The 21,910-nt window shown below is 43.3% G+C and overlaps 3 protein-coding genes across 3 annotated transcripts; 1 reads left to right on the forward strand and 2 right to left on the reverse strand.

Moving 5' to 3' along the window:
- Positions 1-1,251: 1,251 nt before the first annotated feature.
- MELLADRAFT_34045 (uncharacterized protein) lies at positions 1,252-4,082 on the reverse strand (the record flags this gene model as incomplete). The annotated part of the gene is made up of 15 exons (XM_007406557.1): positions 1,252-1,447; positions 1,543-1,608; positions 1,700-1,860; positions 1,969-2,244; positions 2,314-2,464; positions 2,536-2,655; positions 2,736-2,810; positions 2,878-2,911; positions 2,994-3,071; positions 3,224-3,281; positions 3,401-3,500; positions 3,562-3,577; positions 3,644-3,728; positions 3,806-3,839; positions 3,916-4,082. The coding sequence occupies 15 exons, from the start codon at positions 4,080-4,082 to the stop codon at positions 1,252-1,254; spliced, it is 1,617 nt and encodes a 538-aa protein (XP_007406619.1).
- A 1,851-nt stretch (positions 4,083-5,933) lies between these two features.
- MELLADRAFT_123844 (uncharacterized protein) lies at positions 5,934-6,639 on the forward strand (the record flags this gene model as incomplete). Its single annotated transcript, XM_007406358.1, has 5 exons — positions 5,934-6,066; positions 6,140-6,199; positions 6,280-6,387; positions 6,476-6,541; positions 6,617-6,639. 5 exons carry the CDS (start codon positions 5,934-5,936, stop codon positions 6,637-6,639), a joined length of 390 nt encoding a protein of 129 aa, XP_007406420.1.
- Positions 6,640-7,279: 640 nt separating this feature from the next.
- MELLADRAFT_94484 (uncharacterized protein) lies at positions 7,280-8,139 on the reverse strand (the record flags this gene model as incomplete). Its single annotated transcript, XM_007406556.1, has 2 exons — positions 7,280-7,985; positions 8,054-8,139. 2 exons carry the CDS (start codon positions 8,137-8,139, stop codon positions 7,280-7,282), a joined length of 792 nt encoding a protein of 263 aa, XP_007406618.1.
- Between the last annotated feature and the right edge of the window lie 13,771 nt (positions 8,140-21,910).

Raw genomic sequence — 21,910 nt, forward strand, 5'->3', positions numbered from 1 at the left:
TCTGAAGGATGTGGTATGTAGTGACATTTTGAGATCAAGTAAAAATTAAATGTCACTCAAGACTCCCAATAGGTCTCAATCCATCTCAATCAAGACTGCGGTGCCTTGGAAGCGTTTCCGGTGGCGATTCCTCCCAGTGAATGAACACTTGCAAGTTACCGTATGATGGCTGATTGGAAAATCGATGATGTGGAATTGCGCGCATGAAACAGGGTGTATATCTTGAATATCCATCATGGAACTTCAAATCAGATTTCCATAGGAAATTACTTGACCAGATCAGATGAGATTTGATAGAAAGATGCTTTTCGATCTTATGTACATTCAAAGCTTCACAATAGTTCACCATACATACTTTCTAAAGCGTTTGTCAGAATTTAATCGGGAATACATAAAGGGTACTCAAAGTAAGTATGTACGTGTACATACTTTTTGCTATATACTTTTTTTGGCGGGGAAGGCGAGGCCAAAAGTATATTTTTTTTCTTTGTCCCCGCCAAAAAAAGTATGTAGCGAAAAGTATGTAGCGCGCTCTTGTTGTTTATGATCTACTACTTTTGGGTTAGGTTGCAATGATCATCAAGATTTGGTGCAAGGACCTTTGCCTCCTCGAGATTAGAGTTAGCATTGGAAGGTAGAGAAAAAGAACAAACCCCGTTCACTTCCTCCGTTTGCGCCACCTCGTCTTTGCTGCTTCGAGATTCGTGTAAATATCACCGGAAGAGTTCAGGTAGGCCAGAGTGTTACAACGTAAGTGGCCGTCGCAGCCCAAGAGAAACATTGGGTTATAAGTGTGAATGGATTGGAAAATCCGAAAAAGACACTGTCTAACAATCCTATGTGTTGAGTGGTAATGGTATGAGGCGACAGCTTTTCACCAGAGGAAGGAATTCCTCTCGCAATGAAATCCTATCTATCCATAGTCACAAATGCTTGGGAAGTGACATGTTCAGAGATCAAGTCTAGAGATATAACCCGTACATAACGTGCGCTCTTTTAAACATTCTGTACATGGTCTACCATCATTCATTCCAAATGTTACATATTCTATCTCACTTCAGAGACACGCGCATCACAGCTCAACAAGATATAAGAAGATGAGTTTTTTCATTTAGTAGGAATTGGTTGCAAGAAATCAAAATCAAAATAAGCTAAACTTTGAAGGAAAATGCTCAGAACACTAAAGTAATATCACAAAGTAACCACAGACTACTTCCGATCAAACCAACTACCATGATCAAGAAGAACAGTTCAGCCATGTTTCTCAAAATCTCGGATCGTTTTCAAGCAACTACAAAGGCTTACCACGTCCATTAGTTTACCCCAGGGCTTTGTAACCTCAGGCTTTTCAAGTACTTCTACTTCGTCTGCGTCCAAAAAATCCTTCTGACCAGAGACAAGATCCATACACTCAGCTCTTACAAGCTCCGTCTTTTTGATGAGTTTCCTGTGCAAGTTCATGAGAAAAGGCTTGTTAGAGATGTCATTGATGACCTTCAAACCATTGGAATTCGATACCAAGTTGGAAGACGAAGAGCTTACCATACAATGTAACCTATCAAAAACATTGGTAGAGTGATATATGCTACAACAAATTCACCAGTTGACCTGAGAATGAGGCGAAATATAGACAGGATATGGGTAATATAGTAAGGGATATATTTTATTTTTAAAAGACGCTGCGAATGGAAGAGCTCACCAATTTCCGGGTATGAAGACTTCGAATCCATTCAACATGATCACTAATGTAAGTACTGTCAACGTATAATATGTGAGGTAAGGTTGAAAAGGTGCTTTATACGGCAGGCTATCCCGATCATATCCTTGAACTTTTAAGCCTTTGTAAAATCGAAGGTAGGACTGTTGGTTTTTCAGAATTTTTTCATAAGTTGATGCCCCTTACTACCCACTCCCATAATCGACGGTGACATGAAAGATCATTGAAACATTCAAGTGATGTATACGCACAAGACAAATAGTCCACCAAGTCATCAGACCCGCAGTTGCTGATGGAGTCACGAGCCAATTGAATAGAGTGCTAGCTTTTTCATTCAAGCTCATGTATGCTAACAGTCCCGGAAGGGCACTGATAAAGGTAGCAGGAAGTGGTAAACCACCTTTGGTGCACTTTTTAAAGATCGCAGGGGCCATTCCATCACTGGCCAGCCCGTACAAGACCCGGCTTGCGCCGTAAATTTGGCTGCTTGCTGCTGAGTAAGAGGCCACCAAGATGAAAGAATTTACCTGTATGGTTTGAAAAAAAGAGTTCAGTCAACTTGAGAAAATCTGCTACTCAATATTGTGCGAACGCACCAAGTCAGGTAAGATTTTAATGCCAGCATTGTTGATAGCTATCACAAAGGGTGATGATGTCGCGTCGCCTGTTCCGCCCAGAAGACGCGGGTCGTCTGAAGCGACAAGCATACCCACAACCAATGCTCCCAAAATGTAAAATAACAAGATCCTGGAGGATAATCAAGTTCAAAATCATTCTCGTCATGTGTTTCTGGATAAACTTTTCAAACTGACGCTTACCTATAAAACACGCTTGATATTGCCTTAGGAACCGACTTTCTTGGATTGGCCGCCTCGCCTGCAGCTATTGCTACCATTTCAGTCCCCAAGAACGAATAGCTAGCCTGTATAAACACAGACCTAAATGCGAGCGATGTTGAGAACTGAATCCATAGCACGTCGCATTCGAAATCTCACTCTCTCTCTCGAGATTGACCCACCAGAAAGATAGAAATCTACCCCAGACTCCGGGTATACCTTTCAGCTGTTTAAATACTCCAGTATGCCTCCAATGTCTACCCGGGTTTTGTAGACCGAAATTCAGCTTATGTGATTGTTACATTTCGAAGATTTTAGACTTACTTGAACCCTATCACCTCGTGTCCTGGTCCTCCGCCTGAGTCAGGAGAAAAGATGCTGTTGGTTAGGAAATCACTCTATGACTTCAATTTTGTAGAATGTGATATGTGGTGCTTTACCAAGATCCAATACGAGTCCCATGATGATCAAAGTTATGATAGCTAATACCTTCACCGCAGCTACATCGAAGGGGAAAGCTATAAACTTTGCGTTCCTTGACCTGGACATCAAGAGTTTGAACTTACAGAAAAAGCATTCGGTCTTTCGAGCAGAGCCCGAATTTTATGGTCACATAAGCGTTCATCACATGCGCTCAGACACGTGGTTTTAGTCGATCGTGAGTTTCGACGCACCTCGCCGTACCATCGAACACCAAAAAAGTTGATAGCCCCACTTGTGAAAAGAAACTAGAGCCGGTTGAGCAGAGAGAAAATTTGTGATGAGCAAAATTGACTCAGTGGGTGTAAACTCCATATACGAGACCTTTACCGTTTCGAAGAAAGATTTTAAAAAAACCTTTACTGACGATGGTGATCCACGCCACTTCACTGAGAGGATTTTTCCAGTAGCTAACTACTATGGCGGCCGCTGTGATCTCTGTAGGTAAACAAAGCACAAAGGAGTACCTGAAGGGCTCAAGAGTCACTTTATCTAAACCCCTGCTTTATTTTAAAGACTATGACTCACCAATAATTCCATCCAACTGAGATGTAGAAGACAATCAGCTTAATTTACTTCGCAGGATCCGAGAGGTTGAGAATATACTGACCGCTAAACCCCAAAGCTCTATCAAAAAATCGACTCGGGAAGTGAGAGAGTGATCCACTGATCGGAAACTTTGTAGCCATTTCCCCCTACATAGTTGGGGAACGTCAAACCTCCATAATTCAACCATCTCTGACGGACGTGGTCAATGGTGAGTTGGACTTACTAGCGCCACTAGCATACCATACATCACTGTTCCCCTAAGCGAGTTCGCATAGATCACAAAAAAATCAAAGTACTGCGCAATAGTCAATGAGAAGCAATAGAAATACTAACATGACCATATATCCAAGCAGAAGACCAAGCGGACCGCCCTTTTCTAGCGCGTTCCCAATACCCAAGAATAATCCGGTTCCGATAGTCCCCCCGATGGCTATCATAGCCATATGACGTTCTTTGAGATTTCGCTGCACCTTCGTGTTGTTAGCCGATGGGGAGGTCATCTCGACGTCATCCAAAACATCTGGAAGCATTTTGGAATCGAGATCAAAAGTGTGGGAATCTGGAGAGTTGCCACTTTCTCCTATTGTCGATGTTGCCTTCATGTAATGAGTGTTGACGATCCTTTCCTGTCAAGTTGGAATCAGATAAGGAATGATGGTTGAAGAGGGTCGTTGTAAACACCTGGTCTGCTGTCGATGAAGTCTCTCTCAGGTCGGCCTAGTGCTCTTCTGTGACTGTTACTCCCTTCAGCTATCCCTAAGACAAGGGTGGCAAGGGTGAAGGAGCGGTGATTAAATTTCTGGTGAGGATTAAGGTTACCAGCTTTCAACAACTCATCGGGCTTCGCCTGCGGCATATGATATCCGTACGATCATTTTTCGGCACTACCGCTTTTCACGTCTCGTTTCAGTTCAACACGCAGAAAATTTTTCTCGAAATAATTTACCTCTTCGTCAGTGATACATAGGCGTGGTCGATTGTGACTCGTGAGACAGTGTTGCAAACGTCGCAGGCACTCCAACTGATATGGGACTTATCTGCGTATTAAGATAGCAGATTTGGACGGCAGGTTTCGTCACATCGAAAACCAATCGTGATCAGATGGGCTATGCGGCGCGTATCAAACAGTATCTCAATGATTGTATCCGAAATTTTCCATACTCCAGTAACCAGTTTCGCTTCACCCGTCATCTGATCTTGGCGATAATGAACCTAATCAAGTGGTAGTATATATCGATACCAGCCATCGATGATGGCTCTGAGGAGGGGCTTATAAAACCCAATCTAACCGCCATAAGAAATTGCATAGGACCTCTTTGAGGATCCATGATCAAAGCAAATTCATCGTTCAAGTGTTCCTCACAGCCCGACGAGTAAACCAACATCAGCCAGCGTTGATGGCCAATAGATCTTCGATACTTGGCTTGTAAGGACTCTGAATGACGAGGTTTGGATGTCCGTTCTTTTTTGGGTCGATTGATCATTATGGATTTTGAATTGATTGATCGCTGTCGATTCTGAATCAAGCAAGTAAAGGTTCTTCAGAAGTGGTATACGTAGAGTGAACATAAAGTTTTCAGTCGGAATGATTTGGTAGAGGCCTGCCGCCTTCGGCATGAGATGAACTCCTTTGCGTTGGTTTTTTGATAACTCTGAGTCTGAGATCGGTATGACTATGTACACGTCATATGTAACAAAGCAGGCCTGGAATTCAAGCTGGAAACATGACGTGAGGATGATCAGAGCGTTCTTTCAGAATCTTGCATTCCCTTTTGTTCAGCGATCACAGCATTAAACATCCCATCCAATCGAGGCGCATAGAATTCCATCAGTCATGAAACCGCGAGCCAACAAGGAGCTCTCTGCTTCTTGCGACCAATCCTTTCCGAACCCATCACCTATATCCAATCGATTCCCGCAATTAAAGAAATTAATTTTTTTGGCTGGTTCACAAAAGCCTGCTCAAATTTCGACCCCTGATAATTCATACCGAACAAAGCGGTAGATTCTAGTTACGGGGTCCTGTATAACGATGCGCGATGGCACCTATGTGCAGCGGAGGCTGAGGTCCAAGACCCTCTGGGCGTACAAGGAACAATCAACGACGATACATCCCCGAACGAGAGGCGTTCATTCAATCCCTTCCGAATCCCTCAGCGCGCGGCGCTGGCTTTCATCCAAAGAGTCTGGAATTTTTCCGCCATAGATACACATATTTTTCTGCTCGATTGGCCGTGTGGTATATGTATATACACATAGGAGCATGAGCACATACACTGCAATAAATAGACTGCTTCCAAGATCAGATAGTTTCCGCCCTGCCCATATCCTCAATCGCCGCCAACACCAAGATGTCTTCGAAAATCTTTCTTAACCTCCTTGTGATGTGCATCACGCTGTCTGTTTTCATGAAACTGTGCTCAGCTAAGCTCGGGCCCGGAAACTACGACTGTGTCCAGGCATACACTACGGGGCACACGGCCGGTGAATCTTGTTCTTTCCTTTTCCTTTTCAGCTAAACCTTTTAGACCTGTTCTGATCGGCTTCTTGCTTTCAGCTTGTACTGATGGCGACGGCCATCAGCACAATTGTCCAGGTGATTTCTGCCGATATCTAGGTGAGTGACACCAAAACGATTTATTCTCCAACACGTATACGTCTTTACTTTTTATTCTGATGTGCATGTGATTTTCGCAGACCATATTTGGCTCCCGATGAGCAACTGTGTACCTTACCCGGCGACTGGCGATGGCTTTTCCAAACAACAATGTGAACATTACACATACAACGATCCTAACACTTTTTGTCAGTAGACGGCCTCCTTACCCAAATCCGTTTATTTTTCTAAAATAACCTCATGAAACACCTCACCTCTCTGTTTGACAACGCTCAGTATGTACCATTCACAACAATCAAGACTACAAGTGCCTGCGTAAGCTCAATGACAAGCCAGTCATGCGTAAGTCAACTGTTTTTGTGATCACCGGGACGCTATGACCATGCGCTGATAATCTCACCTTCATAAATCTGATAGACTGTGACAATTGCTCCACGTAAATAATGGCACCCGGTCATCTGTTTCGATCATTGTAGAACGTATACCTACAAGCTTTTACGGCCCTTGCTAATCCAACTTGTAAAGAAAACTGCTCAATTGCCTTACATGCTTCATTGCTTGAAAAATTCATAGCAAGACTTTCAGAGTGAGAGTGTCAGAATATCACTTTTTGGTATCACTTTTGAATTTCCAATAAGGTGGTATTGTGTAAATTGATCAAGACTTTCCAAATTGTACCGCTGCTGAAGCGCTTGAGGGATGGATTTTTCATCCGGAAGACGGGATAGGTCCATTGGGTAGATAAATTTCAACGCCAGGGGCGGTCGAGTTAAGAATGCGACTACCGAGGGACTGTGAGCTCACTGGACGTGATGGCAAATATTCGCGTCCCAGTGATCTGAAGGATTGCAATGTGCCGAGTACTTTATAGTAAGAAGTGGTAAGAGTAGTGCATTCAAAAATGTTGTTTCAACAACTTTCAAAGATAGAGAAGAGAGCACAGCAATGGTTTATCAATCAGAATCTAAACTCAGATATTATTGTTTGGTATGTTCTCGATGACATCAAAAAAAGTACAAAAATGGTGCACGACTACAAAATGTTTATTTCAGAATGACAAAAAGCCCTTTATAACCCTCTTTAATTTCCATTGAAGTTGTTGTTGTTGTTGTCATTGGAGTTGAAGTTGGACTGGGAGTTTGATCCGAAGTTGTTATCACCATTTCTGTTGATGTTGTTATTCTGATTTGATTGAAAGGTTTGACCGTTTGATTGAGAATTGACTGAAGAATTGAAGTTATTATTGCCATTCGCGCTGTTCTGATTGGCTTGGGAGCTTTGGCGGTTTTGAGAAGATGAATTAAAGTTTCCATCGGCTCCTGAGCTGCTTCCACCATTGGCACCAACGTTTACGCTCCTCTGAGTGGTGCCGACAGGGGTTTGGCCGTCGTTATTAGCGTTGGTATTTCCACCATTGCGACTCTTGTAAGTTTCGTACGCTGTCTCAATAGCTCTGGCCACAGCAGCAGGATCACCACTTTCAGAACTACTACCAACAGCTTGACCAAGGATTCTAACAAGTTCACTGGTTTCATTAGGACCAGCAGTCGAGTTCTTCTCTTCGTGGTGGACTTGTTTATAAGCCTTGGCAATTGTTTTGAGTGAAGGTGGTTTGTTTTGTTCTTCAGCTTCCTCATTTTCTTGACTTTGACCTTGACCTTGACCTTGGATATTCAAGTTGTTGTTTCCGACTGTGTTTTGATTGTTACCATTTGCTTGGTTATTTCTGGGAGGAGTGTTTTGACCGTTTCCATTATTGGTATTTTGACGTCTGGCTACGTCATGGCTGTATTATGGGTAAAAAAGGCAAAGTTGATGAACGGCTTCAAAATTTAAATCAAGAATACAACTTACGTAGAACTTGGACGAGCTTGGATAGATAGACCATTGGTGCAAGCAGCGAAAACAGCAAGGTGGAGGATTGAAGTGGTGAAAAGCATATTTGATGTTTTAAAATTGAAGTGTATAGAATTGGTAAAAATGTATAATGTGTTGAAAGTCTAATATCGATTGATAATGTGGGATGGATAACCAGATCCTTTTTGATGACAATAAGTATGTAGGAGAAGTGGTGATTGAAAATACTACAGACTAGCTGGAGTAAAAATAAATCGAAATAAATTAAGAACGATCGGATTATTTGATCGTGTGATGAATGGGGGCAAGATAATCGACCAACGGCAGGAGTATCTATACCTCTTCATTGGAGCTATGGATGTAGCTCAAGCTGTGCTTCTTTGCGTCCACCTGGCGCCATGCTCCTACAAGGCCGAGAAGACACACTTCTTTGATAACTATGCCAGTTTAAACCAGCTAATCGTGGCAAATTCATATCACATTCAAATGCAACACTCCTCAAGAAAGTCAAACATAGATTTCTCACTTACATATACTGATGATGTAATGAACGTAAATGCTCGGTTACCACTAGTGTGCACTCAAACTGCCTCCAGAGCTTCATTTTGTTCGCTTAGTCCAAGGTGGTCAATTTGGCATCTTAACAAGGAAGTAGGAAATGCATATCGACAAATGAGGACGAACGACTGAGCTGGTTTAAGTTGCGATGAACCAACATCTGAACCACTTCGCTGCGATCCGCTGTTTCCCGATTTTTTGTGACGATATTGATACCCGCTACAATCAACTCGCCCTGCGCTCCGCTCACAAGATGTACCCGCTACATTACAAAGGTAGCAGAGCGGCACTCAGAACCGCTCGCGCTCCACTGCATCTTGATTTTGACCTTTAGAGGTGAGCGGAGCAAACTTTTACTATACAAGATTTTTTATTCAAATATTCATAAGTAAATAGATATATACACAAATGAAGCACGAGGGAAAAAAACTGAGAGATAAACGGCAATAAACGAGTGAAAATAGCAGACAAGACAGCAAAGCAAGATACGAGATAACAACGCAAAAAGCAAGAAAAGAGCGTGGAGAAAGTAAAACAGAGTAAAACAGGACACAACCGGTAAGAAACAAGCATCACTGAAACACAAGGTCAAAAGGAAAGGAACAAGTGAAAATAAGAAATATGAGGGCAAAAGTAAAGGAAAAAATATAAAAAAAAACAAAGCAAAAGATGATAAACAAGCGTCAAGAAAAGATGAAAGAAGAACGCATGTAGGAGAAACACAAGGAGCAATGGAAATTCAAGAAGGCAAGCAATCAAAGATAGATGAAGAGGATCAAATCAAGTTCTTCTTCTTTGAGTTTGAGTTGGCCTCAAAGAAGAACAAGTAAGTTAGAGCTTCAGAAAATGGACCTTGCACAGGTATCCTGGCAGCAAGCCATAAGGACCTGATGAGCTTAAAGATGCAAGATGGGCTTCAAAGGTGATATGTTATCTAATTAGATTGTTACATGAGGACTATGCATAATGGTATCACGGAGGACCCCGGAGAGCTCCTGTAGAGGTGTGTGATGTAGAAGATTTTATTTTCTTATGTTTGCTGTTAATTGCTGCATATTTCACAGCCTCTACACCACATTAAAAACTCTTCACAATTGTGTAGGCATAAATTTCACAGTTAACAAAGTGCTTTGCTCTTGGCTAGGCATTGGTGAGGGAGGAGCAAGGGATTTGGTCAAGTTTTTATGAATATAAACTGTGGCAAAGTGTGTGTAGTGTAGGAGATTTCTAACATCATGCACCTCAATAAGAGCTCTCTGGGGTCCTTATCAAAGACCAGATAACTAGAGTAAGATGCAGTAGAAGCATATTGATATGTGAAAGCCTTATAATCATCAGAATAAAATCATAACATCACTCCCCCTTTATGTCTCAGCCTCTTCTTGAAAGGCTATGATCTTTCCCCGGGTCAGCATTAAAAACCCACTGGTAAAAAAGCTTCACCCTCACACTCTTCTCTGTGCCTTGTGATATCTGAATTCATCTGTTGGATATTTTGGATTAAATTCATTCATCAGTCCTTGTGCATTCCTGATTGTCCTTCTGGTTCTCACGAGTTGTGGTTCAAATTGGAGTCTTTTGTCTAAAATCCCTTGAGCTTTGGATTCCTCTTCTCCTTTTATGATGATAGGTTCTGGTTCCGTTTGTTGTTGATCACCTGATATTGCACTGTCTTCAAATTTACGCGACAGGCTCACATGAAAAACTCAAAGAATTTTTGCCATTGATTTGTTGTCATAAGAGACTGCAAATTCTTGTGGTCAGTGTACACTATCACATTGAGGAAGTTGGGATTTCCCTCTAAGTATTGACACCTTTCTTTAAAAGAGGCTACTACTGCTAACAACACTTTGTCAAATATCCCATAATTTTGTTCAGCTTGTATTAGAGATCTTGAGAGGAAAGCAACAGGCTGGAGTTCTTGATCATCATCTGAGAATTGTGAGTGTACTGAACTTAACACAAAATCCAAACATTCCAGAATGAATGGTTTGTAATCACTGTGTTCTTGTGTGTGTGCGCTCGTTGTCAAGCAACTGCCACAAGGACATGGTGAATGATTTGCAATCTTCAGAGCTGTGCTGATGTAAAGGCAGTTTTCAACATTTCAAAAGCTTCATTTCTTGCCACTGTCCATTCAAACTTGACAGCTTTTTGAGATATTTCATGAAGTGGTCATGCTGTTTTTGAAAAATAGATTACAAAGCATTGGTGAAAATTTGCAAAGTATAAAAAATTTTGGACTTCCAATAGATTTCAAGGTTTAGGCCATTCTTTCACTAATGATACCTTAGTCTCATCCATCCTCATTTGATTTTGTGACATAATAAGACCCAAGTACGGGATCCTGTTCCTGAAAAGTTTTGTTTTGGGGGCTTTAATCAAACATTATGGGCTATGAGTATGTATAGTACCTATCCACTCTTTACTCAACGATGTCTAGGGATGGGTTGTTAATTTTTAATTTTCTTTTATTATTCATTCCTTGTACTAAACGTCAAACTTATTTACGATTACAGTATATTAAGTTTTGTCTTTGGTTTGTCCTAGGCAAACCAGAAGTACTCGTAATGAAGTACTTCGGCTTCTTGGGGGGGGGCCCAGCCTTGACAAGGGCCGAGGGAGGTAGGACCACCAGCGACAGTGGGCGGGAGAGCGCTTCCCCTTGACTCGGGACACAGTCCTGAGCATGTGATCTCCCGCACACTGTGGCTTGGGTCAATACACGACCCCCAAATGCCAATATACACACACACGTGACAATCTTCTTGTAGAAGCATCCATACTGTATTTCCGTTAGATCAAACTTAAAGTCTTTATTTCACTTGTCGACCACTCGATCTGATCACCGATCACTCCTGAAACCTCAAGTTCTCCAAAATACGTAAAGTCTCTAAAAGATCTTCCTCCTTATACTCCCTGATATATAGTTTATACGCCTTAGATTTCCACCGACCAACCGCTACGATCTCCTCCAGAGGACTATTAAGATTCCACCTTAACGAAGCTCCTCCGACCGAAAAGGAATGGCCTGTAAGGACACATCCGTCTTGCGCTTTCCAAGCTTCCGAGAACAATTTCTGACATCTTGTTTTTGTCAAGGTCACTCGTTTATTTCCCTTCGGGTATGAGAAAATAGGATCATCGTCTGTCGCGTTGGTATCCTCTAGTAAGCGACGTACAGCTGACACTGGGTCTAAAAGTGAAGGTTGTGTCTGTAGGTGAATTTCTTGAATTTCTCCTACCGCCGCTGTTTTCGCTGCTCGTATTTTTATTATCAAGTAAGTACCTTTCGGATCCCAAATTAAGTCTTTCACCCTAACTTGGTCATGATTCGACGCAGGCTTCACCAACTCTCCCATCCTGGCCATTCCCCGAAATGCCACTAAGGCAACTGTGTAAGCAACTTGATTCTCCATAACCCCGTCCGTTAACTTCTCAACTAATTTAAATAAATTCTTCACTAAAACAGGGTTCTTCTTCTTCCTCGGTTCGTCTTCTAGCTCTAACTTCTTCGCTGCTGTTAGAATGGCTTCTATTCAAGGCGTTGTGTAATGACTTACATCATTACACCTTAAAGTTACATACATACCTAGACTTAGGACCTAAGACTGTTTTCATATTTCTTTCAAATTCATCACACACAAATCCTGGCTCCTTAGGGAATACTGAGCTGATCTCATATTTCAATATCTTCGGAGCTAGGTGAGCATTTTGATTAAACACATTTCTCTTATCCTTTCTATCTTTTCATTATTATCAATTGTAGACTGTCCTTAGGGAATACTGAGCTGATCTCATATTTCAATATCTTCGGAGCTAGAAATAAAGATAACATACCTTGGTTCTAGAACTTTGAAGTCCACTCCGTGGCACTTGATCCTCAGCTCCCTCCGAGAAAGAGTTCCTTTAAAATCACCTTCGAGTGAGGACATATCAGTCCTTTACACTTTTTTTTTCTCGAACCAAACTCGCAAGAAAAGAAACATCCTTTGAAAACTTCAGAAGAACGTTGTTCTTATTACTTCGGAAGAACCTAGTTCTTACAACATCACCCCGGATTTACAAACTTATCAAACCTTGCTCATCCTAATTCTTCCTTGTACAAACCTGCATGAACCCCCCACCTTCGACTCGCAGCATCTCTAGTGATCTTCTGTCCCGGGTAGACGATCCCGAGAGCATTATCCGTCGATCGACCACCCCTGTCCCCCACTTTCAACAACGCTCGGTTGAAGAAGCCGGAAGGTATACCACCAACAGAATTCTTTTTGCTAGTGTTCCTCCCCGGCCTACTCCTGCTTCCGAGAAACCTTATCTCCCGCCATCTACACCAGGCAGATCTACGTCTCTACCGGGTACATTCCCTCCTAGTCCTACACCATCCCGATCTCGCCTAGCTTGTCTCCAACTAGAAGAAGAACGCCTACAACAAGACCCCAACATTAAGTCATCACGACTGATGCACTCTTCCCCGCTTCACAATTCGAGCACGGTGCCGGGAAAGATGGACGAGGAACCAACCCAACCATCTACCGAGGACCTTTTACGTGCGATGATGTCTGCTCAGACAGCTGGTATCATAGCGGCGAACGAGGCGGCCAAACGCAACGCCCAGTTGGAGCAAGATCGCATCACCGCTGCTCGAGAAGCTAGTGAACGAATCACTAGTCTCGAAGAGAAGTTGTTGAGGCTCCAATTAAACACCGCGAACGAGACTGGACCTACTCCTGCCAGAGATCGGGAGGACCGCGGGTTGGACCTTACCAGATTCAAATCATCTGACGGCCCTCAATTCAAGGGGCCTTACCGCAACACCAAGACCTTCTTAAAATGGTTCACTTCCCTAAAAATCTTTTTTCTCGTCAAGAAGGTCGATAAAGACATGGACCGCATCATTCTCACGGGTTCGTACCTTCTCGAGACCAACCTCCAAGCGTTCTGGGCGCATAACGTCGACTCCTTCAAACTATTATCATGGGATGAGTTCAAAGAGAAACTCTTTCGAGTGGCACTACCTTCTGACTGGAACGATAAGTTACGAGAGCGGATCCTGACGTTACGCATGTCGCTGAATGAGGAATGCAAATTCTACTGCACACGAGCAAGATCGATCCAATCTCTCATGAATCATGATCAGGTAGAGATCAATGACTTCACCCTGGCATCCCACATCCTATTGGGAATGCTACCGGAGTTAAAATCAACGCTTCGTTTGGATGGCCCATTGAAAAGGGAGGGTTTCGACTTCATCAAATTTGAAGAACGCTGTGACATGATTTATGAAGATTTGGTGATAAAGAAGATACTGATCCGACGAGCTCTATCAACACCTGTCGCCCGGTTTCAAGCCACTTCTTCCTCGCGAGCCCAACCGACCTCTGCGTTGACTCCCTCGCCTGAGGACGAAGAGGAACGTAAACACCAGTTTTACTGGAAGATCAACTCGTACCTTGATTCGATGGGACTTTGCCACTTCTGCAAGAAACAGTGTGGAAGCGAATACAAACAATGCACTGGTACCTTTTCAAAAGAGAAGGTTACATTCCCACCGGGTTACAAAGCTCCACCCAAACCTGATAACTACCAACCTCCTCGGGCGCGTCTAGCAACCACGGCCGGACGCCCGACTCAACCACCTGCTGGCAGACCAACCCAAACAAATGTTGCGGCAATTGCAGCTCCTGAGTATGATGCGGTGACGGTGGCGGCTTATGAAGAGATAGAGCAAGAATTGCAAGAAATAGCAGAGAATGAAGAAGACGTGATAGTACCTGGGGAGGAAAGGTGCGTGGATCAACCAGTCTCAAAGCCGACAGTTATACTCGAACTGATGTGTAATGGAAAATCGATTCGTGCTTTAGCTGATGCCGGATCCGAGACGAATATCATCTCCGGAAAGATGGTTGACATGCTTGGACTTCGACGTCGACGCCTGGTCAAACCCACCATTGTTGGACTCGCGCTCGATTCAGGTGGGCAAGCGCCCTTGTTAACGGAATTCACAACCCTCCCATTGTTTCATGAAACCTCTGGTCAAAAATTTGAGAGTACTTATGCAAAGATTGGCCAGATGGGTAATTCATATGACATCATACTGGGTTCCCCTTTTCTCTCTCGTCACCAACTTTCTGTATCTTGCGCAAAGAAATCTGTAATTAGTGAAATTTCAGGATTGGATATGTTGGATTTCAGGCAGGAATTGCGATTAAAGAAAGAGTTTGAAGATTCAATTGCGGAGAACGCAGCTGCGAATGAAGAGAGACGTGAGGCAGCCCGTTGGAAAGAGTGGGAGAGTCAGTTGAGAGTGAAAAACGAACCAACCTTAGTCAATCAACTTACACCCTGGAGCATGATCAAACAATCTATCCTGAAGGAGTATCTCGTCGTTTTTCCCGTAGATATTCCAGCGCTTTCTGACGCTGCGGAAGCTAATGGTGAATTTGTTGATGGGACATTCCCTGAGAAGATGCAGGACCCATCATTGAAAATCAGGCATAAAATAGTTTTGACAGACCCAAACGCTGTGGTGAATGAGAGACAGTACCCTTATCCAGCGAAACATATGGGAGCGTGGCGAAAATTAGTGGATCAACATGTTGCGGCGGGACGAATCAGGAAGTCTTCAAGCCAATACGCATCGCCTAGCCTCATTATCCCAAAGAAGGACCCTTCGGAACTTCCAAGGTGGGTGGGTGACTACCGCACCTTGAACAGTGTGACCGTCAGGGACCGTTCACCTCTTCCTAATGTGGACGAGTTGGTCAGACTGGTGGCTACAGGAACAGTTTTTTCAATTTTGGACCAGACGAATGCCTTCTTTCAAACCCGGATGCGTGAAGCGGATATTCCTCTCACGGCCGTGAAGACACCGTGGGGCCTCTACGAATGGTGTGTGATGCCGATGGGGTTAACCAACGCGCCAGCAACACATCAATCTCGCCTCGAAGAAGCCCTTGGAGAATTGATCAATACGGTCTGTGTCGTGTACTTGGATGACATTGTGGTTTTCTCATCTTCCGTCGAAGAGCATGAACAACACGTTCGCATGGTTTTGGACCGCCTACGAGCAGCAAACCTATACTGCAGCAGCAAGAAAACCAAACTCTTCAGGAGCGAGGTGAGGTTCGTGGGACACGTGATCTCTGGTGAGGGAATCAAGCCTGATGATGAAAAAGTGGAGAAGATACGCACATGGGTTTCCCCTAAGTCTTCGAAGGGGGTGAAGAAATTCTTGGGAACGGTACAGTGGATGAAAAAATTCGTGGCGGGGTTGGAGAAGTATGTAGGAAAACTGACCCCTCTGACAAGCAGCAAGCTAGACCCAAAGAAGTTCAAATGGGGTGAGGCAGAAGAAACGGCATTTCAAAACATTAAGCGCATCATGACAACACTCCCGTGCTTGAAGAATGTTGATTTCGACTCACCTGACCCACTTTGGCTTTTCACGGACGCCAGCGGCTTAGGTCTTGGAGCAGCATTATTCCAAGGCAAGGACTGGAAGGCGGCTAACCCAATCGCGTACGAATCCAGGCAGATGTCACCGGCGGAGCGCAATTACCCCGTCCACGAACAAGAGCTTTTGGCGGTTGTACACGCTCTACAAAAGTGGCGGATGCTTTTACTTGGAATGAAGATCAACGTGATGAGTGATCACCACTCTCTTACGTATCTGATGAAACAACGGTTGTTGAGCAAACGACAAGCAAGGTGGATTGAACAGTTAGCGGATTTTGACTTGGATTTTCGTTATGTCAAAGGTGAAGAGAATATGGTGGCCGACGCCTTATTGCGCAAGGATATCGACGAACCCCAGATAGCGGTGGAAACGGTGGCCGCGCTGGCCCTATCTCAAACGTCCCTATCTGACGACTTCCAACAAATGATCCTTCATGGGTACATGACCGACAAGTTCTGTAATGCTGTGCTGGAAGGCATGCCACTCCGCGACGATTGCTACGTGGACAACAGCCTCATATTCATTGATGGCAGGTTACTGATCCCTGGCGGAAACGACCTTCGCGTTAGGCTGATTGACGAGGCACATCGCCGAGTGGGGCACTTGGGTGTTCTTAAGACGGTGGCCATCCTACGTAGTGATTTCTTTTGGCCCAAGATGAGCAAGGATGTAGAGCATCGTCTGAAGTCTTGCGAGACGTGTCAGAAGACAAAGAGCTGCACAACCCTACCTAACGGACGCATGAGGACTCCTGAAGTTCCCCTCAAGCCGCTTACCGATGTCGCCATTGATTTTGTGGGGCCACTCCCTAAGATCAACTCCTACGACATGATTCTCACATGCACCTGCCGGCTCTCGGGATTTACCAAGATCATCCCGACAAACCAATCCGATACTGCCGAGAAAACGGCCTCTCGTTTCTTTGCAGCCTGGTCCGGCACTTTTGGATCACCGTCCACGATCATTAGCGACCGAGACAAGGCATGGTCATCAAAGTTCTGGAAGTCTCTGATGGAACGCCTTAACATTTCGTTTCACAGGTCTTCGGCTTACCATCCACAGGCGGATGGGAGGAGCGAGAGGACAAACAAGACGGTTGGACAAATCCTACGTACCTTCACAGCCAAACGTCAAACTCGTTGGTTAGAGTCCCTTCCGGCGGTCGAATTTGCCATTAACAGTGCCGTGAACGTGGCTACCGGACTTTCCCCCTTCGAGACCATCTTTGGACGTCGCCCTAATCTGTTCCCCTCCGCCGAGTCGACTGGCGACTCTCCTGCTTCCCTTGAGGCTTGGCTACGACTGCGCGAAGGGACCTGGGCCCAAATACGAGACAACCTGTGGGCTAGCCGGGTAGTTCAAGCGCTCCATCATAACAAACGACACTCGGACGTTACATTCAAGATTGACGACTGGGTTTTACTCGACTCAGGTGATTGGCGCGGGAGACATACTGGTGGAGTCGACAAATTGAAGGAACGGTACGAGGGTCCCTATAAGGTCCTGGATACTTTCAATAACGGTCAAAGCATCCGACTCGACTTACCTGACGGCGACAAACGCCACGATGTGTTCAACATTTCGAAGCTGAAGTTGTTCGTGGAACCAGAGGATTTGACACACGGGTCAAATGACCAAAAGTAAGTTCTCACCTAAGTATGCACCGCCGGGCTTTCTACGCCATCATTGTGAAAGAAAACATTACCTTGGCCACGCTGTGAGCATCGAACCGGACCCTTGTGCTGCGTTGTTTTTCTCATAGATTCATCTCGAGACGACACGATGGGCTTCCTCCTCTTGGATTTCCTTTTTTTCCTTTGTTTCTTTTTTCTTTCTCTTTTCAAACCTTCAAGCTTTTTAAGATTTTATTTGTTCTTTTCTTTCTTTTCATTGTGCCTCATTACGAATCACCATCAAGTCACCTCACGCACATTCATCATTGATCTTTCACAACGATAGTTTCCTCCTTTTTCGAATCTTAGTTTTTTTTTTCTCTTCTTTATACATTCTGTTCATCTTTCGAGGTCTCATTGCTTTTCCCACCTCACATCTACTCAAGTCTCTTTGTAGGCAAGGCGTTGTGTAATGACTTACATCATTACACCTTAAAGTTACATACATACCTAGACTTAGGACCTAAGACTGTTTTCATATTTCTTTCAAATTCATCACACACAAATCCTGGCTCCTTAGGGAATACTGAGCTGATCTCATATTTCAATATCTTCGGAGCTAGGTGAGCATTTTGATTAAACACATTTCTCTTATCCTTTCTATCTTTTCATTATTATCAATTGTAGACTGTCCTTAGGGAATACTGAGCTGATCTCATATTTCAATATCTTCGGAGCTAGAAATAAAGATAACATACCTTGGTTCTAGAACTTCGAAGTCCACTCCGTGGCACTTGATCCTCAGCTCCCTCCGAGAAAGAGTTCCTTTAAAATCACCTTCGAGTGAGGACATATCAGTCCTTTACACGTTGCCTTATGAGGATAGTCGCAATCATGAAAAAGGTGCCAGGCTTTAATACCTGACAGGTATGTTCGTATTGTATTTGACTTGATTGGTGGAGAATTACTTGGTTGAGGTTGACCTACTGGGTTCGGGCCAGCCCATATTACGAAATGATATAGGATATTTGGTTCTATTGGCAAGAGCATCGATCTTTGGATTCCTTTCTCCCCAGCAAAGGCGAGTAACTTCATAACTCCAGCATTATAATGTTTTAGAGTCACCGGTGACCAAGAACCTCCAATCATGTACGACTTTACTATATCAGATTTTGACGAGTCAACTCCGTCCGGTCCTTTCAAGAATTCCATAGGTATAAGGACTTGTCGTGGTGATAACAGATATAGGAAAGTTGATTGGTGGTATACCTCGTTGGGTATCTCACACTACCAGAAAGATAATATTTTCTGGGCAGAAAATTAAATTATTGATACACAAAAATATTGAGAGGCCAGGAGGAGAGCAAAAAATGAATAAAAATATGCATCTTGTTCCCTGCGTTGAGAACTTCACTCTGCATATTTTTCCGTATTTTTACAGTCCATATTGATAAGTGTACTAACAATAACCCTTCACAATCATCCAATTACAACCTGTAACAAGCACTGAAATCTGGCTCATCAGTGTTTAGAGAAACTTTTGATTTCTGAAAATACTCATAACTTTTTCAATTCCGGTCTAAAATGCTCGATTTTGGGTGCATTGGTAAGCTGGAATTGTCCTCCAAATAGTTCATAATAGGACCACACAGCATGCTGGTCTGCTAAAAAAGATATCATCTTTTTTATACATTTGTACATACAGATCCATAGAATGCTTTTCATACTACCTACATAGTTCTTGATCTTATGAAAGTTCGAGAGGAAGAGTTCAGCTTTCTAATGCACTTAAAATCGAGTGTTTTGAGGCAGATTTGACAAAGTTATAGGTGTTTTCAGAAATCAAAAGTTTCTCTAAGCACTAATGAGCCAAATTTCAGTGCTTGTTACAGGTTGTAATTGGATGATTATGAAGGTTTATTGTTAGTACACTTATCAATACGGACTGTAAAAATATGGAAAAATATGGAGAGTGAAGCTCTCACCGCAGGGAACAAGATGCATATTTTTATTTATTTTTTGCCCTTCTCCTGGCCTCTCAATATTTTTGTGTATCAATAATTTAATTTTCTGCCCAGAAAATATTATATTTTGTGTAGTGTCAGTCGTTTAGGTAAGATCTCACAACAAAGTTTTCAAACAACAATTTTTTCAGAAACTCATAGGTCCGGTCGGGTCAACTCACGGACTTCTCTCTTGGTATGGGTATGAACAAATGAAAGAGATCATCTATTTCAAATTACTTGTTTCACAACTCCCTGCAAATCCTCAGACAGGTCGATCATCACACAATCGTAAGCTTCCCTCTGATCTTTCCCTCTGGATAATAAATCTGCCAAATTATCCCCTGATTTCACCCTCTTCGCAACTAGATCACAGTGATACTTCTCAAGCAATTTCTGTATAACTTTCCACTCGCCGTTCACCGCACAATCTTTTGATTTCTTGTTGTCTACTGCACCTTGAGATGCCGTATTGTCCGTGAGTACCAGGAATGTCTTCCCACCCACTTCCATAATTTAATTTACCATTATCATACCTAGACGTATTGTGACAGTCTCTGCCCACGCAATATTACGCTTAACCTCTTTCCCCCGATCAAGATTCCAACCTTCTACCAGATCAAATTGAGCCCATTTCTTACCTATTAGTACACCTATTCCTGAAAGTGAAGCATCTCCTACCCAATCGAGGTCGATTGGTACTTGATCAGGTATGATTCTTCTCGGTTCCAAGTCTTTCATCACAGCTTGCCATTCATTCAAATCTTCTCGTACATCGTTTGGGATTTTTCTCTTCGCAGACGCTACTTGCCATTCCGCTTCCCAGCGATGTAAACTAGACATATAACATTTTAAATGTGGTACTATATGTGTCGTATGTACTAATCTCCCGATAAACTTTTGAGCTCTCTTCAAGTTGAACGATTCTTCAGGGTCCAGGAATTCATCTATTTCGCGGGTCCTCTCTTTAAGTTTTTCATCAGGTAAGCGCACCGTCCTTTCTTTCGAATTCCAGATGAAACCAATATATCTCTGTTCCTCTGCAAACTCATGAACCTTTTCCGGATTCAATGCTACCCCCATATCTGAGCTAACTTTTACCACATCTTGTATCGTCACAGGATTTCCTACTTCTTTAATCAGCAAGTTATCATCAACCCATCAAAATGCCGCCGTCAAACCGAATAAAGCTACCATAATAGTCTTCCATAAGTCTGCCGGTCTTCCAAAAACACCACAACCTGCGACCCCTCCGAACTGGATACGTGAGTCTAACCACAACCTTCCACGTAAATCCATAATAAATAGGAATCGCCATTGTGACGGGTGTATTGGAATCTGCCTATAGGCTTTTTCCCAATCGAAGACTGCCAGTAAGTACCTTCCTTTGTGATCCCTAAAGAATCCAGCAATGACCTTGAAATCATCCCACGTTGTTTCAAACTCTTTCTTATCAACAAAGCCATTAACTGACGGTGTTTCTGAATTATTTTGTGGAAAAGACAGATCATTTATTATACGAAATGAACCATCACCGTTTATGACACTGCCCATTGGACTCGATCAAAAGAAACCTATCTTGCGAAACACTTCTTGGTGAGTAAAAGGCCCGAAAATTCGTCTTGCGCGGTGTTCTTTCGCTAACGTGTTCTCAATTTTCTCTGCTGCCTGGGTAGCTGAATCATGATTCGGAGGCGTGAACCACTTCAATCTCCCCAAGGTATGGTTTGGGATCCCTTGATGGAAACCATCACGACAACCCCTTATTACCTCACTAGCGTCACCTCCAACCTTAAACTCTCGTATCAAGGACCTCCATTTCTGTAGATTCAAGTCGCATACTGCTAGCTCCGGCGGCCATTTTGCCTCGTAGAACCTCCCTGAATTCACATACGGTAGAAGTCTCACAACTTGGTCTTCTGTCTGTTTCATCTGTGGCAAAGCACTTGGACTCCTTACTTCACTTTGCCAGTCAAAACTAAACCAAACGTCAAGAATAGGGAAGGGAATCATGGTGAGTCAGAATCAAAACTTTTCTCAAGGCCATCACTGCGTTCTGATTTATTTCATTAATTCGAACAGAAGAACAAAATCTAAGCATCACAGGAGGTAACATATTCTTCTCTATTGGATGATAATCACCCAACTGAACACTGTCACGGTGTCAAACTGACCACCACAGGCCAAGAGTCACATATCAAGAAAGAGGTGTCAACATGCC

The sequence above is a fragment of the Melampsora larici-populina genome, assembly GCF_000204055.1.
Source record: "Melampsora larici-populina 98AG31 unplaced genomic scaffold MELLAscaffold_6, whole genome shotgun sequence".
Taxonomy (NCBI): domain Eukaryota; kingdom Fungi; phylum Basidiomycota; class Pucciniomycetes; order Pucciniales; family Melampsoraceae; genus Melampsora; species Melampsora laricis-populina.